Source organism: Meleagris gallopavo, chromosome 1 (genome assembly GCF_905368555.1).
Source record: "Meleagris gallopavo chromosome 1, MGAL_WU_HG_1.1, whole genome shotgun sequence".
Classification (NCBI taxonomy): Eukaryota; Metazoa; Chordata; class Aves; order Galliformes; family Phasianidae; genus Meleagris; species Meleagris gallopavo.
The window spans coordinates 134,174,703-134,188,329 of NC_139404.1; the positions used below are offsets into that span (position 1 = coordinate 134,174,703).

General features: G+C 39.0%; 2 protein-coding genes across 3 annotated transcripts in view; one reads left to right on the forward strand and one right to left on the reverse strand.

The window, feature by feature from the left end:
• The window catches only part of LOC100545924 (RANBP2 like and GRIP domain containing 4), a 30,371-nt gene extending 22,042 nt beyond the window's left edge, over positions 1-8,329 (forward strand). For both annotated transcript variants that reach the window (XM_085214791.1, XM_085214797.1), the window contains 9 exons: positions 359-526; positions 953-1,033; positions 1,868-2,055; positions 2,747-2,981; positions 3,519-3,617; positions 3,777-3,922; positions 5,482-5,755; positions 5,908-6,242; positions 7,751-8,329. In XM_085214791.1, the coding sequence (XP_085070917.1) occupies positions 359-526; positions 953-1,033; positions 1,868-2,055; positions 2,747-2,981; positions 3,519-3,617; positions 3,777-3,922; positions 5,482-5,755; positions 5,908-6,242; positions 7,751-8,056 (1,832 nt within the window). In that variant the 3' untranslated portion in view covers positions 8,057-8,329. The remainder of the gene's footprint in view (positions 1-358; positions 527-952; positions 1,034-1,867; positions 2,056-2,746; positions 2,982-3,518; positions 3,618-3,776; positions 3,923-5,481; positions 5,756-5,907; positions 6,243-7,750) is intronic.
• A 1,867-nt stretch (positions 8,330-10,196) lies between these two features.
• LOC146545628 (1-phosphatidylinositol 4,5-bisphosphate phosphodiesterase gamma-1-like) lies at positions 10,197-10,935 on the reverse strand. The gene is given in 2 exon segments (XM_085225191.1): positions 10,197-10,383; positions 10,385-10,935. Coding segments are annotated over 2 exon segments (738 nt in total).
• Between the last annotated feature and the right edge of the window lie 2,692 nt (positions 10,936-13,627).

The window sequence follows — 13,627 nt, forward strand, 5'->3', positions numbered from 1 at the left end:
ATGATACCCATATGGCTCTTCCCCATAGTTGTACTCTGTTTGGCGTAAGGCCATAAATAATTATTGCAACAATACAAAAATGCTGACCTGTTCCTGATCTAAGACTTAAATTTCAAAGGTCATAGGGTATGGCTGGGCATGCAGATTAGAACTTCTTACGTCATAGCACGATCTGTAACTTTGTCCCAGTGTTCTGTAATTTTGGTAGTCATCCAGAGGAAAAAAACAAGAAAAACGTAGATTTCAAATTTGTTTCTAGCTGTCAAAGTATTAATTCAGCTCTGGGCAGCGGGGAGGTAATGTTGCTGCTGTTACGAAATGATTTAATTTTCATGTTTTGTTCTATTTATATACAAAGCTGAGAAGACAGCTGAACCTTCAGACACTCCACCATCTGATGATGTTATGATAGTGTACGAGCTCACACCTACCCCAGAGCAGAGAGCTCTCGCAGGCTTTCTTAAGCTACCTTCAACCTTCTTCTGTTACAAGAATAAGCCTGGATATGTGAGTGAAGAGGATGACGGTAAGGAATGTCAAAGTTGATCTTAGTGTTGCTTTTTTTTGTAAGGAACATGTATTGAACTAGAATCAACAGACACTAATATTGTTGAAATTGATGACAGCTGTCATCTTCCTTTTGGCCAACGACCCTCCGTCTCCCTTCCCCAACCTGTTTTGAGATACTCCTAATAAAACTAACACGATGCTTGTCTTCTGCAAACATGAAACCTGTGCCATAAATCTAGGCAGAGAAAGTGTCAGTAGTGTAATAAAGCACCGGTACGTAAATAAGAATTGAAAGCTTGCTTGCTGATATGTCAAGTTCTTAAAATACATGCAGAAGTCTTGTGTGCTTGATCAGGCTTGTGAGTCTGAAGGGCTTAACAAATTCAGACTTCTTTGTATTTGGAAGATCCCTGAGAACTCATACTTGTTTCCTGTGTTTAAGATGAAGACTATGAAACAGCAGTTAAGAAACTTAATGGAAGACTGTATCCTAGCAATGAAAAAGAAAAAAGAAAATGGCAAGGTATGTCTGAAAATACAGCGGTTAATTTCTTAGGTGCTGAACCTGAATCTTTAAATCTGGAGGACACTTGGGCTCTGAGGTTAACTTGCTATTTCCCGAGGTGGGTAGTGTTAGAAATACCGATGTACATTTTAGAGAGCCTCCAAACAAGAACATCAAACTGTTTTCCTACCCTCAGACTTCTGCCTCTCTTTTGGCTGTGTGGAGCTGAGCTTTGCAAGATGCCTTGAAAGACGGGGGTGTGGAGAAACTGTCTACTGCTGTGAATGTTTGCTACTTTTGCAGATAGTTGACTTGAATTATGAGAGTTAATACATGTTTGTTTGTTTTAAGTACACTGTTCTAAAAATACAGCTGTAGAGTTTTTATAGTTAAAGATACAAGTGTGGAAGAGTGAATATGCTTGCTTATGTGCTTATGGTTATTTTGGCTGTGCCTCAAATAGCACTGTTTGGTAAGTGAATTTGAATAGGTCTGTAAATGAGGCTTGCTTTCTCAGGCTGACTTTCTGTGTACTAAAATAAAGGTGGCATATATTGAGCTACTAGAAATATAAGTAAGTGTCAAAGGAAGCGAGTAGTAGTAGTGGCAGTTGCAAGATTGAAAACATTGCATGGAGGTTCTTTGATACAGCAGAAAACCACAGTATAACAAATGTACACTTCCTTAGTTACCTTGAATGAGTGACTTTTAAAATAATGATGGTATTACAAAAGTTTTAAATTTAAAGATGTTCTGAGTGTCATTAAGTTAGTTTATAATGTATATGTCGGAAATGATCACAGTATTAAGCTGTCTTATCAGCTCTTTTCCACTAATTTTTGTGCTTTGCAGTAGGCACCCCAGTCAAACAGGAATTGGAGAGGGAATGTGTTACTACTTCTGAAACTAAACTTCCTGAGGAGAAGGCTGAAGAAGAGACTCCACAGGTCACTTCCACATCTGTCTGTGGCATTAGTAGTAATGCGGAAGATGCCAGTCCAGAAGGCTCTCAGAAAGAAGCTAACACTCAGAAAAAGAAAGTACGAGTCAAGTCTTTATGAAAAGTTTTGGCAATAAACTTGCAGTATTATTCTTAGACTATTTTCACTTAGTGAGAAATAAAATATCCAGCAGGTTAAAAACTACTTGACTTGTTTGACTGTGTCTCAAGTCTGTTCTGGAGCTGGAATGAAGGTACAGATCTTAAATTTCTCAGGGAGAGAAAGGAAAGAGCTCTACTTTCTAAAGTAGAAACAGCTTTGGCTAGTAGAATTTCTCCTAGCAGGTATATAAGAATTAAGTGATTTCAGAGTAATTCCCAAGAGAAATGGTGCTTGTTTTGAAGCCATACTGCTTCAAAGGTACTTCTGTATCTTGTCAAGTTGAACTTGAGTGTATGTTAAGAATAATGAAGAATGTCTGAAACCTTCCAACAACAATTCTTGGGTTTTTTCCCCATTTGTTCGCTTCTCTTATTCCCTGTTAGTTACCTGTTTTGAAACATCATTAGAACTGTAAGAAAATTGGAGTCTGAGAACTTAATTAATATCGTGAGTTTTCTGCACTGCTATTGTAACTAAATGAAGAAATTGATAACATGGGGGGGGGGGGGGGGGGCTAAGGGGGAATGTGGCTTTTTTGGAGGGAGTGGTTATTCTTAGTGTCCAGACTTAATGTGGTTTGAATATTAGGCTCTCCTGGCTTATATGCTTACTGTTTTATTAATCTCAGGAGAATGAAGTTACAAGCTCAGCAGCTGACATAGTCTCTACAAGTGAGGAAGAATTACATACTCCATCAACTAGTGAAGCAGCAACGGTATTTGTGCAGTCAGCTGCTAGCAGTGAAGAAGCAGATTCCACAGAAGCTGCTCACGTATCACAGAATTTACCAGGAGGTGATGATAAACCTGTGGACCTGTCAACTAAAAAAGAAAGTGATTCTGAATCTTCTGAGTCAACACAAGGTAAAGTTGGGAGTATATAAGGGTTTGTTTGGGTCTTTTTTTTTTTTTTTTGTGTGTGTGTGTGTGTGTGTGTGTGTGTGTGTGTGTGTGTGTGTATGTGTAGAACCTTAAGTTTGCTTTTTTATAGGTTAGTTTAATCTAGCCATTGCATTGAACAGATACAGCAGTGAATTTGAAGCACAGGTATTGGTCTAGTGAAAATATGAAGGGGAATGAAAATACTTGTGCCTATCAAATTCTAGGATGTTCAGACAACTCTACTACAGAGCACTGCTACTTTTTGTTGTATGATTTATACTTTTATTAGTGTACTGTTGAATACCATGCGAGTACTTATTCAAGCTGTGTGGATCTGCAGAGTCTCAAAGAGCATGTTGAAACTCAGTCTTGAGCAGTTTTTTGGACTGTAATAAAAAGTGGCAATACGAGAAGTCAGGTGCAAATGTTAAGGCTTCTCCAGTTTTTTCTTACTGTATGACATCAAAAATGTTTTCCTTAAAGAAAGAGAAAAACATCTGACTTTTCCATCTTTGACAGAACACAAACCCATCTCATTTGGCTTTGGTAATGCTTCAGGCTTGTCGTTTGCGGATCTGGCTTCCAAGAACTCTGGAGACTTCGCTTTTGGCTCTAAAGGTGAGTTAAGTTTAAGCCTCTGGTACAGATAGACATCTGGATTTGTGCTTCCTACCATAAACCTTTGTGCATTAGGTTTCTACATATTGTTCAACAATGTAAAATTGTGTAATCTTCGTTCTTGATGACAAGTTTAAAATGTAAATCTCTTAATTGTAGATAAAAACTTCAAGTGGGCAAACACAGGAGCAGCTGTTTTTGGAGTACAGCCGGCAAGTAAGGCAGATGAAGATGAAGGTGGTAGTGATGATGAGGTGGTACACAGTGATGATATCCACTTTGAGCCAATTGTCTCCTTACCAGAGGTGAGGGTACTTTCAAGACTTAAAAAGTATTGATACATTTATCTGCTAAACAGGTTTAAGAAGAAAAAAGGAAAGATTTAACTTTCCTTTCTGTCTTTTGTGCTGTGTTGTCTATTTCTTCATGTTCTGTGTTTTTTGTTTTTTTTTTACTCTGCCTGTGTGGATGCACCTTGCTGTTCTGAATCTTAGTACAGCTTTGCACTGGGGAAGTGCAAAGCAATTAATGATGTAGACTTTAATATTTTATTCCTTGAGACAGTGTTGGTCCTACAGATCTGTACAAGTAACTTCAAAAAGTTACAAACTAATTCATCATAGTGTATCTGAAAAATGATGTGGAGGGGGAGCTTGAATAATGGAAATACAACTCTTGATTTTTCTATTGATGACCTGTAGCTTGAGTTCTGTGAAAGCCTTCCAAATGATGGTTGGTTGGTTTGTTTGTTTTTTCTTTGCTCTAAGCTAGATGTGAGACTTCTGGAATGGTCAAGCAATAAAGATGGAGCACAACTAATGTATGAGGCTAAGAAAATTCACATTTGTAGTTAGAAAATAAATAGCTTTTTAGGAAGTAGAAGAATTTCAAGCTCGAGTAAAGATTAGTTTAACTTGAAGTAGCCTTATGTAACTTGTAAGGCTTAACACAGTTGTTCATGTCTGGATTTCGTATTTAACCTTAGTGTGTCCAGTAAGTTCAGAAGCTTGCAATGACTATAATCTTCTAGTTTGGCTTCATGCAAAGAATAGAACTTAATTGCAGGTTAGTACAATGATTAAACAAGACTACTAGAACACAAATGAACAGTATGTAGTGCCCTTTAATTGGAACAGCTAATCTGATGAAGTCTGCAGAATGTCTTCCTCTTTCTTCAGTATCTTGTCTGCCTTTCCTCATCTGTTAATCACATTATGACTTCTGTGGTTTTCTTCCCTTACCTGCTCTTTTTCTCCTTCAGTGTCACTTCTCCCATCAGAAATGCTTGTTTGTCACATATTTCTCCAGTTCTTCCAAGTCTTCTTTAGCTTTGGAAGATGTGTTAACTCCAGGCTGTTAAAAAACAAGTAATATGTACATATAAAGTGAGGAGGATATGCAGCTGTGAGGCCTCCATTTATTTTCAGTTGATACTTATTCTGACAAATGCCAGTATTAAATTATTTAACAGTGTTTAATAGGGTAACACCTGAAATGCTGACAGTGCTGTGTTATCGCTTAGTACATCATTCAGCAGACCAGAAATTTTACTGGGAAATAAGCCAGAACACTTCATAGCTTAAAAGAAAACAAAACAACACAACTTCCTATGCAGCATGGGGATGTACTGTTGCATTGCTAGAATGAATTTGAAACACTGAAATTTGTTGGGTCGTCTTATATTTTGAGAAGGCAGGGCTTTTCATTCACTTCAGTGCATGATGAGTGTCTATAGAGCTGTGGGTACAAAACCACTTTAGAAAGGAAAACATTGGATAATTTTGCATTCCCTGATGTCAGAATTATAACAGTGTTATTGGTGATGACGTCTGGAGAAGTCACGCAGTACTGTGCTGTGTTTTAGGTGGAGGTAAAGTCTGGAGAAGAAGATGAAGAAATTCTCTTCAAAGAGAGGGCAAAACTTTACAGGTGGGACAGAGATGCTACTCAGTGGAAGGAGCGTGGTGTTGGAGAGCTTAAGATCCTTTTCCATACACAGAAGAAATATTACAGGATCCTTATGAGAAGGGACCAAGTTCTTAAAGTGTGTGCAAACCACGTCATCACCAAAGAAATGAATTTAGTGCCCTCTGATACATCAAACAATGTTTTAATTTGGACAGCTACAGATTATGCTGGTGAGTTGGTTGAGCAGTTTTTACACTTTTTTCAGTATCTTCTGCAGTTTGTTTGGCTTTGTTTTACCTTGGCAATTATACAGAACAAAAGCTACTAATCTCTGGCTACAGTGAGTAGAGCTAAGGAAATCTCTTTTTGGATTTGTTTTCAGATGGTGAAGTGAAAGTAGAACAATTTGCAGTCAGATTTAAAGTTCAAGAACTGGCTAATTCTTTCAAGAGGAGATTTGAAGAATGCCAGCAAAGCTTGTCAGAGCTACAGAAGGGCCACCTCTCTCTGGCAGCAGAGCTGTCAAAGGACACCAACCCTGTTGTGTATTTTAACGTTTCTGCCAACGATGAACCTTTAGGACGCATAACCATGGAGCTGTTTTCAAATATTGTCCCTCGAACAGCTGAAAATTTCAGGGCCCTGTGCACAGGGGAGAAAGGCTTCGGATTCAAGAATACCACGTTTCACAGAATAGTTAGTGACTTCATATGTCAGGTAAGCTTAATGTGAAGAATTCATTCTCTCAAATCGTTGAGAGATTTAAACCCATCTTGGCTAACAGCGGTGCTACAAACTAGGAGATCAGGAATGGCACAAGCAGCATGTGCTGCCCTAAGCCAAATGCTTTAGAGTTACTTAACACTGCCATGTTAGTACGGAAAAATATAAGGAAGAAGAAATTTCTTATCATGGACAAGGGACAGAAGATGCAGGGAAATTGAGGCTTTCCAAAACTAACATTCAGCCTTCCTTTCTACAGGAGAGAAACTTTTGTATGCTCACGTGCTAAGAGCACCTACTTGTCAGGCTTCTATTGACTTTTTGAAGTACGCTTTGTATTTCACCTAACCTCCACTGTGAAATTAATACTTCAGTTATTTGAGACTCTCACATCTCAACCAAAGAAGTGCTCTAGATCTCATATCATGCCGTGGCTTTGTCCTTAAATTATTCAGATTTCCTGCTTAGAGTATCAGCTTGCACTGTGTGTGAAACCCATGCAGACAGCACTGGTTTTGCATGTCAGTAGCACTAGCAACTCTTTCATAAATTCTGAAGGCATGGGAGATTGATCTCTGTTCATATATACCACCTTTTCCTAAAATTCTCACAAGTAATTTGATGTGACTTGAAACAGATGAAATAAACAACCTCTTACATGCTATACTCATGCTTTTGCATATCACTACATCTTTGAAGACAGAGCATATGCTTTGTAACTCAGAATTACAGTATTATACAAATAGCTTGTCACCAGAATTAAAAAAACTGTCCATTCTTGATCAGATATTACCTGAATCTGAAGCATGCCCGTTACTGCTCTTTATTTTTGCCTTTCTGATGAGCAGAGGAGCTTTACTTGTTCATTTAGGATGTAATCTTATTTCGGGTTATTCTACATGCTGTAAGTAACTTTCTTGAAAGCATGCTGTAGCATGTTCATCCTGACAAAATGTGAGCTATTATCCATGTTTGCTCTGCACAGACTTCTCCCCAGACTTCTTGTCTTTCAGAATTTTCTTCAAATGTATGGTATCATACATGGTCACCTTTGTGTATGTAGTCAAATAATTGGGAGCCAAAAACTTGCTACCATATGCAAAGGCAAAAACACTGCTCACTAGCTGTAGCTGCTGTCCTGAACAGGCAGTGATCAGGAGTCTTTGTGCCTCAGTGAGATAGTGCAGCGCCAGATGGAAGGGCAAAATGATGTAGAAAGCAGACAGTGTGAAAGAGTGATGTAGGGATGTGGAGCAGGAAGATAAAATGCTGTGCTCGGTAAAAATGAGAAACTTCATGCTAATTTTGTTACCACGATCAAAGCTGCTGAAGCTGAGATGCTTTATAGCCAAGTAAATATAGTAGCTGTGAAAAATAATGTTGATGTTTACCTATGTTCTTCCAAATGGAATTCTTTCTTACTGAAAGAGAATGTTATTAGTTGATGTTCTGGGACTTGTAAGATAATTCTGTCCACTTATTTTTTTTTTTTTTTTTTTAAGGGAGGTGATATAACAAACCATGATGGAACAGGTGGACGATCAATTTATGGAGAAGCATTTGAAGATGAGAATTTTGAAGTGAAACATACTGGTCCTGGCTTGCTGTCAATGGCAAATAGGGGCAGGGATACGAATAACTCTCAGTTCTTCATAACGCTCAAAAAAGCAGAACACTTGGACTTTAAACACGTGGTATTTGGGTTTGTGAAAGATGGAATGGATGTCGTGAAAAAGATTGAATCCTTTGGTTCTCCTAAAGGGCTAGTAAATGGAAGAGTTGTCATTACAGACTGTGGGCAAACATAGAATTATGGCTTTGAGTATACAGATATTCTAGTGGTATGAATTGGTATTTAGATGTTATTAACTAATTATTTCAACTTCTTAAAAATGGACACTTCTGATGTATAAATGTAAAATTACAGCTTATAGTTGTTTTTTATGTGTTCAAATTGATTTTTTTTTTTTGCATGTTAAATAAAGTTCAGACACTGGCATATTTCAGGTGTATTTGTGTTATCCTGACATTTGTATTGAATGTCAAATTTTAAAAATTAAATCTTAGTCTTGTTAAAATAATTGTCTTGTCCTCACTTTGGCTTGTTTAGAAACAGAACAAAGTCTTGCATGGTCTGGCTTCATGCTCCCGTACATCTTTCCTTTGACTATGCAAATTGAAGATGCTATAACTGCTGACCAGTAAACTGAAGGCCTTTGAAATGTAATTCTTACCCTCAACAGAAAGCAAGTCAGGGTAGCTGGCCAGGTGACTGCTCTTTTGTACTGTACACAGTCTTTAACACCTCAATAATTGAAAGATAAGAATAGTTCCTACGTGCATTCTTGGACACAGAATTTCACTGCTACTCGCTAGAAAAGTTTACCTTTCAGACCTGCATTTTCTTTTGTATATAAGACTTTGGAGTGACTTGTACAGTATAGTGACAACTCTCTAATGAACTTTGAATGTTATTTCAAAACTTATAACTGAAACAAAATTGGCTTATGCCGCTTAATGGGAGCAAAAAGTAAAACAGTTCCTCACAACAAAGAGTCAGAGTTCAAGAGAGAAAGGAGAGAAACAGAAAGATCATAAATGGGATCCCTTAGATAACTTTCACCCCCTTAAAGTTCTAAAGTAATGCAAGCAGCAGCAGTCTCTGCAGAGGCAGGGAGTGGCTGTGCTGCTGATCCTGTGCAGGGTCCTAGAGAGAGTGCATGCTCTTAATTACTGAGGGAATTGGAACAGTGTAGATGGGACCTGGAGAATTTTCCTTTCTCTAACACTAACCTTACTAATACTTCAATATATCCTCTTCGGGGAGTCCTCTTAGGTCTAGGGGGAATAGGATATGCTGATGCCTTCCCCTTTTTTACTAGCAGAAAGGTTAGGAATTTCAAGAAGGAAATTAATTCCTTAATTGAGGATCCTATAAGAGTAGCAGAACAATTAGATCAATTTATAGAGCCTGATTTCTGCTCATGGATATGCTGTTTACTGGAGAAGAAAGAGGTGTGATTAGGCAGTAGCTATGCAAGTGTGGGAAAGGAATACAGAAGAAAGTTTGGGCCCTGTGGGGAACTGGAGAGAGGAAGGATCCCAAGGATAAATTGTACTGATAATTGTCACTGCCTTTGTGATTGTTATATGTTTATGGTGTGAAAGTGTTATCTAAGAAGCTGTTATGGGACAAGGGGTGTTTAGAAAGATACCAAAAATGATCTCTGGGTTGTATTTTGGCTCACAGGAGAGACGTTGCGGGTGAGACAGAATATCAAATAAGAAACTGGGAACATATATGAAGTAGTGGGACCAGTTTTTATAATTGAGCATTCTAATCGTGAAACCAAATGCTGGGTGTTTGTGGAAAGTGAAGAACTGTATTGTTTGATTTGTAGGTTCTGAAAGGGAGTAGGACAAACTGTTTTGATGTACGTGGAGGTGTAGTTGCTGATGGTACGTGGAAGTGTAATTGAGGGTATGAATAGTGGGAATGTGAAAGACAAATCAGAAAAAAAAGGTAAAGGAAAATCAGTGAGTTATTCTTAAAGTCGGTGATCTGCTCTAGCCAAAGTAGGTTGGCACCAGCACGAGAATGCATCCCCCGCACTGCCCCTCCGTACAGCTTGTAAGCAGAACTCTGAGGGAGAGAGAGCTGGGGGCCAGAGACTCCTGAACTACCCCCCTGAAAACAAAGTGTTACTTACAAATGGGAAAAGGAAGGAACATTGGAAGTGAGAATAAGCCTTTATCTGCGGAGACCTAGGAAACTTGATATCCCAGTGTTAGCCCTGGAAACCTCTGGAGGGGAGAGACAGAACTATGTTAGTAGTTTTTTATTTGTTTGTTTGTTTGTAAAGTTTCCGAAATGAAAAGGTTTGGGAAAGACACCGGGTAAAGAAGGCAAATAAGATCAAGGTTTACCTGTGGCAATTAGACACAGACTCAGTGTGTGTGATGAACTTGAACCGTATGCACTTGGTCAAGTGCCTTATTAAGCGTGACCCTCTTGCTGCATGTGGCAGTGCTGGGTCTTCCATCCTGCCCTGAAAGAGAGGGTGCTGGAGCTGGGCTTGTCCCTCTTGTGCTGTCCTGCAGCACCCAGTCTATGTTGCTGTGAGTGTTGGACCTCAGCCTCAAGTCTGTTGCATCTCAGCGGCATCTCCCGGTAGTGGGTGATGAGATCGTAGAGGCTGCCAAATACTTGGTTGTCAGTCAAAAAGAAACCGTGGATGCTGGAGTCCTGCCACCAGTGGAAGGGGCAATGCTGCACCTTTTCATTGTGCCAGAAGGACAGAATGTAGTCCGGAACAAATGTCTCGCTCCCCCTGACGAGAAAGAAGCCATCAAGGGCCCCCATCTGGGTGCAGTACTCCATCAGCAGCTGCTCAGCGATCTGCTGCCCACTGTGCCCTGCCCCCAGCTTGCTGTGGAACCATTCCTGTATGAGATGCAGCTCGATGTTGGCGCTCACCTCCTGCGCAGGTCGTCTCCCCTGACTGTTCCTGTTCAGGGCAACGTAAAGTGGGTTCCATGTATAAGTGATGGACTCCTCCATTTGGCAATCAGCCGTCTGCTCCTTTGTCACACATGAACCCGTGGTTCCTTGTGATTCACCTCCGCCAAGCCACCTCAGCTTTGGCAGAACTTGCCAATGGTCTTTATAGCATCTGCTCACACCCATGCCAGGTGTACAAGCTAGATGTCTCATGATTATGTTGATAGGGTCTGTCTGGCATGAATAGTTATAATCTTTCATTTTTCTCCCTGCACGTCTGCTGAACTTGTTTACATCTCCCGAGTTCTTTTGCTAATCAGAGCGAGAATGTCTTTATTTTCTCCCAATGATATAGAGATTAAAGGAAGCGGAACTAAGGGACCTGGATAAATTAATGGAAAAGGGGGAGGGAGGGCCTTGGAGAACATATAGAAACACAAATGGTAACAAAAAAAATCGGGAAGAATAGTAGCTGCTGCACGAGAGCAGGACCTGGAAGGGCTCTAGGAGAGTTCCACTCCCAGTGGACAAAAAGCAGTGTGCAAACTGCAGGGAAATGAGATATTGGCAGTAAAGGTGTATCAAGCTGAGCAGGAGGGAACCATCTTTGATTGCAAAAGCTGAATGATGGGAATCTCGGAAGTTTACCCTGTCAAATTCACTGGTTAAATTGCAGCTAGGGAAGCAGGATAAAGAGGTTTATTTTCAGATGGATACGGATGCCTCTTATCACCTGTAGATGATTTTGCAACAGTAGTAGGAGCTACTGACCAACAAGAGAAAGCTGACCTTTTGGGATCAATAAAATATAGGCTGAGAAAACAAGTAGGAATACATAAATCCTTGTACATGCCAGGTTCTCCAAAACTGTTACTCTGGCAAGACTTACTAAAACAAATGGATGCAGAGATTAAATTCAATAAAACTGGAGCTAAGGGTCAAACAATATTAACTGATAGAAAATTGTAAGTCTGGCTTTAACACAAACTTTATCAGTTACTGTCCTGATAAATTATTTAGATATTTCCAACACACCACACAAGATGAAAATAATTGTGTCTCTTTTCTTTTCCTTCACAACTTTCTCAGGGATGCTTCCCACTAACTGAAGAAACAGTATAGTAGTTTGGTGTTCAGGGCATCAGATTGTTTTTTTCTTCCAGCTAATAGCATTAACAAAAAGTTTTGGAAGCAAAAGCCTACTTTCAGTTGTCTTAGGTTTCTATGTGAGCAATTATGTAGAGTTGCATTTTGTATTTTAGGAAGCCAAGCAATCCTGCCACAAATCAAAGTTGTTTGTGTTAGCGTGAGAGGAAGCTGAACACAGATGGCCATTAGGATGCTTTTAATTAGTCAGCTATTATGTAACACCATAATTAAAAACAAAACCTAATCGTATCTGAAGGGGAAATTCAGTATTAAGTTAAAAATTTAATGGGTTTTGAAGCCATTTCAATATTTTTCCCCTGTTACAGAGGAAGTTCAACACAGGTTCCAGCTCCAGAAACGAGAACAAACTGTAAAGGAGTAAGAAACATCTTTGAGCAAAATAAAAGAGATTCAGTAATTTAATGATGCTAACTGCACTACTTGCCATTTAACTTGTTGGTAGTTATCTTAAGCCACCAGGTATTTGCCAGCTCTGATGCTTGTTGCTTTAAAGTACTTGAAATCCTGAAATGTAAGTTTGCCGTATTATTTTAACTCTAAAATATATTCAGAGATTGGAGGGAAATAAAGTATTTTATAGTCTAATAGAATTCATCTTGTGCTGAATTGTTCTGCTGATTCTATTAAGTAAAGAGTAGAATGTTTGTATCTTCTTTCATGACTGTCCAATATTTTCAGTTATTTTTCCAGGTGTTAATTAAAGCAGGAGCTTCTCTGTCCTTAAAGGCTGAGACAATGGTTTGCAGTAATACAGAGTTAAAATTTTCTCCTCACATGGCTGTTAAATCTGACCTAAATGGTGACAAGCAAATTGCCATCTAAACAATTTTGACCATTGCTCGTTCAGTAAATTACAGTTCTGATGCTCCTAAGTATGGTAAAAATTGACTGCTTCCTAACTTCTATGAAATATTTTTTTTCTTTTGTGCAAACTGAAGTTGTCATAATGGGCTTCCATGATAATCAGGATATTCCTTGTTCTACCCATAGAGTATGTTTCTTTTAGAATTTGCCTCATCTTCTTTTCTCACACACGCAAAAAATTTGCTTTGGTAGCATGATTGCTTACTTCATCATTCTATAAAAAACACTTTCTCCCATTTCCAAGGCTTCAGAAAGTTCTTGCAATTTACTCTTCATTTTTGTGTCACTTCTTCATGAAAAGCAGTCAAATATGTAATTCCTCTGTACCTCACAGGACTTATTCTTCCCCTGTAAACTGAACAGTTGAGCTACAGATCAAAGAGCTCGTACTATTTTAATTATTCTAGCACATGTTGCCCAAGGGCTGCGATTCTCCTCTTCAGAGATGTCCAGAGGCCACCTGGGCATGGTCACAGGCACACTGCTCTGGGTGTCCAGACTGGATTTGGGGTTGGAGTAGATGGACCCAGAGGGCCCTGCCAGCCTCAGCCATTCCGTGAGGCTGTGATTTGTTGAGGAGGTGGATGATCTTTTTTCTATCACCATCCATACTGAGAAGAAAAAGATTGAACTTTTAATCACTTGCTGCTCAGCAACAACATCAAATGATGTTTAAGTTAAAAAAAAAAAAAAACAAAAAACAGATAACTCTATTTGAATACTTTTTGATTCTTTCAGTTGCATGATGAGATGAGACTCTGTGGACGAAGAACTTGGACAAATCACTAAGGACAGTAGAATCTCGTTTCAACTATCTAGAAATGTTTGTTTTCTTACCTGTACC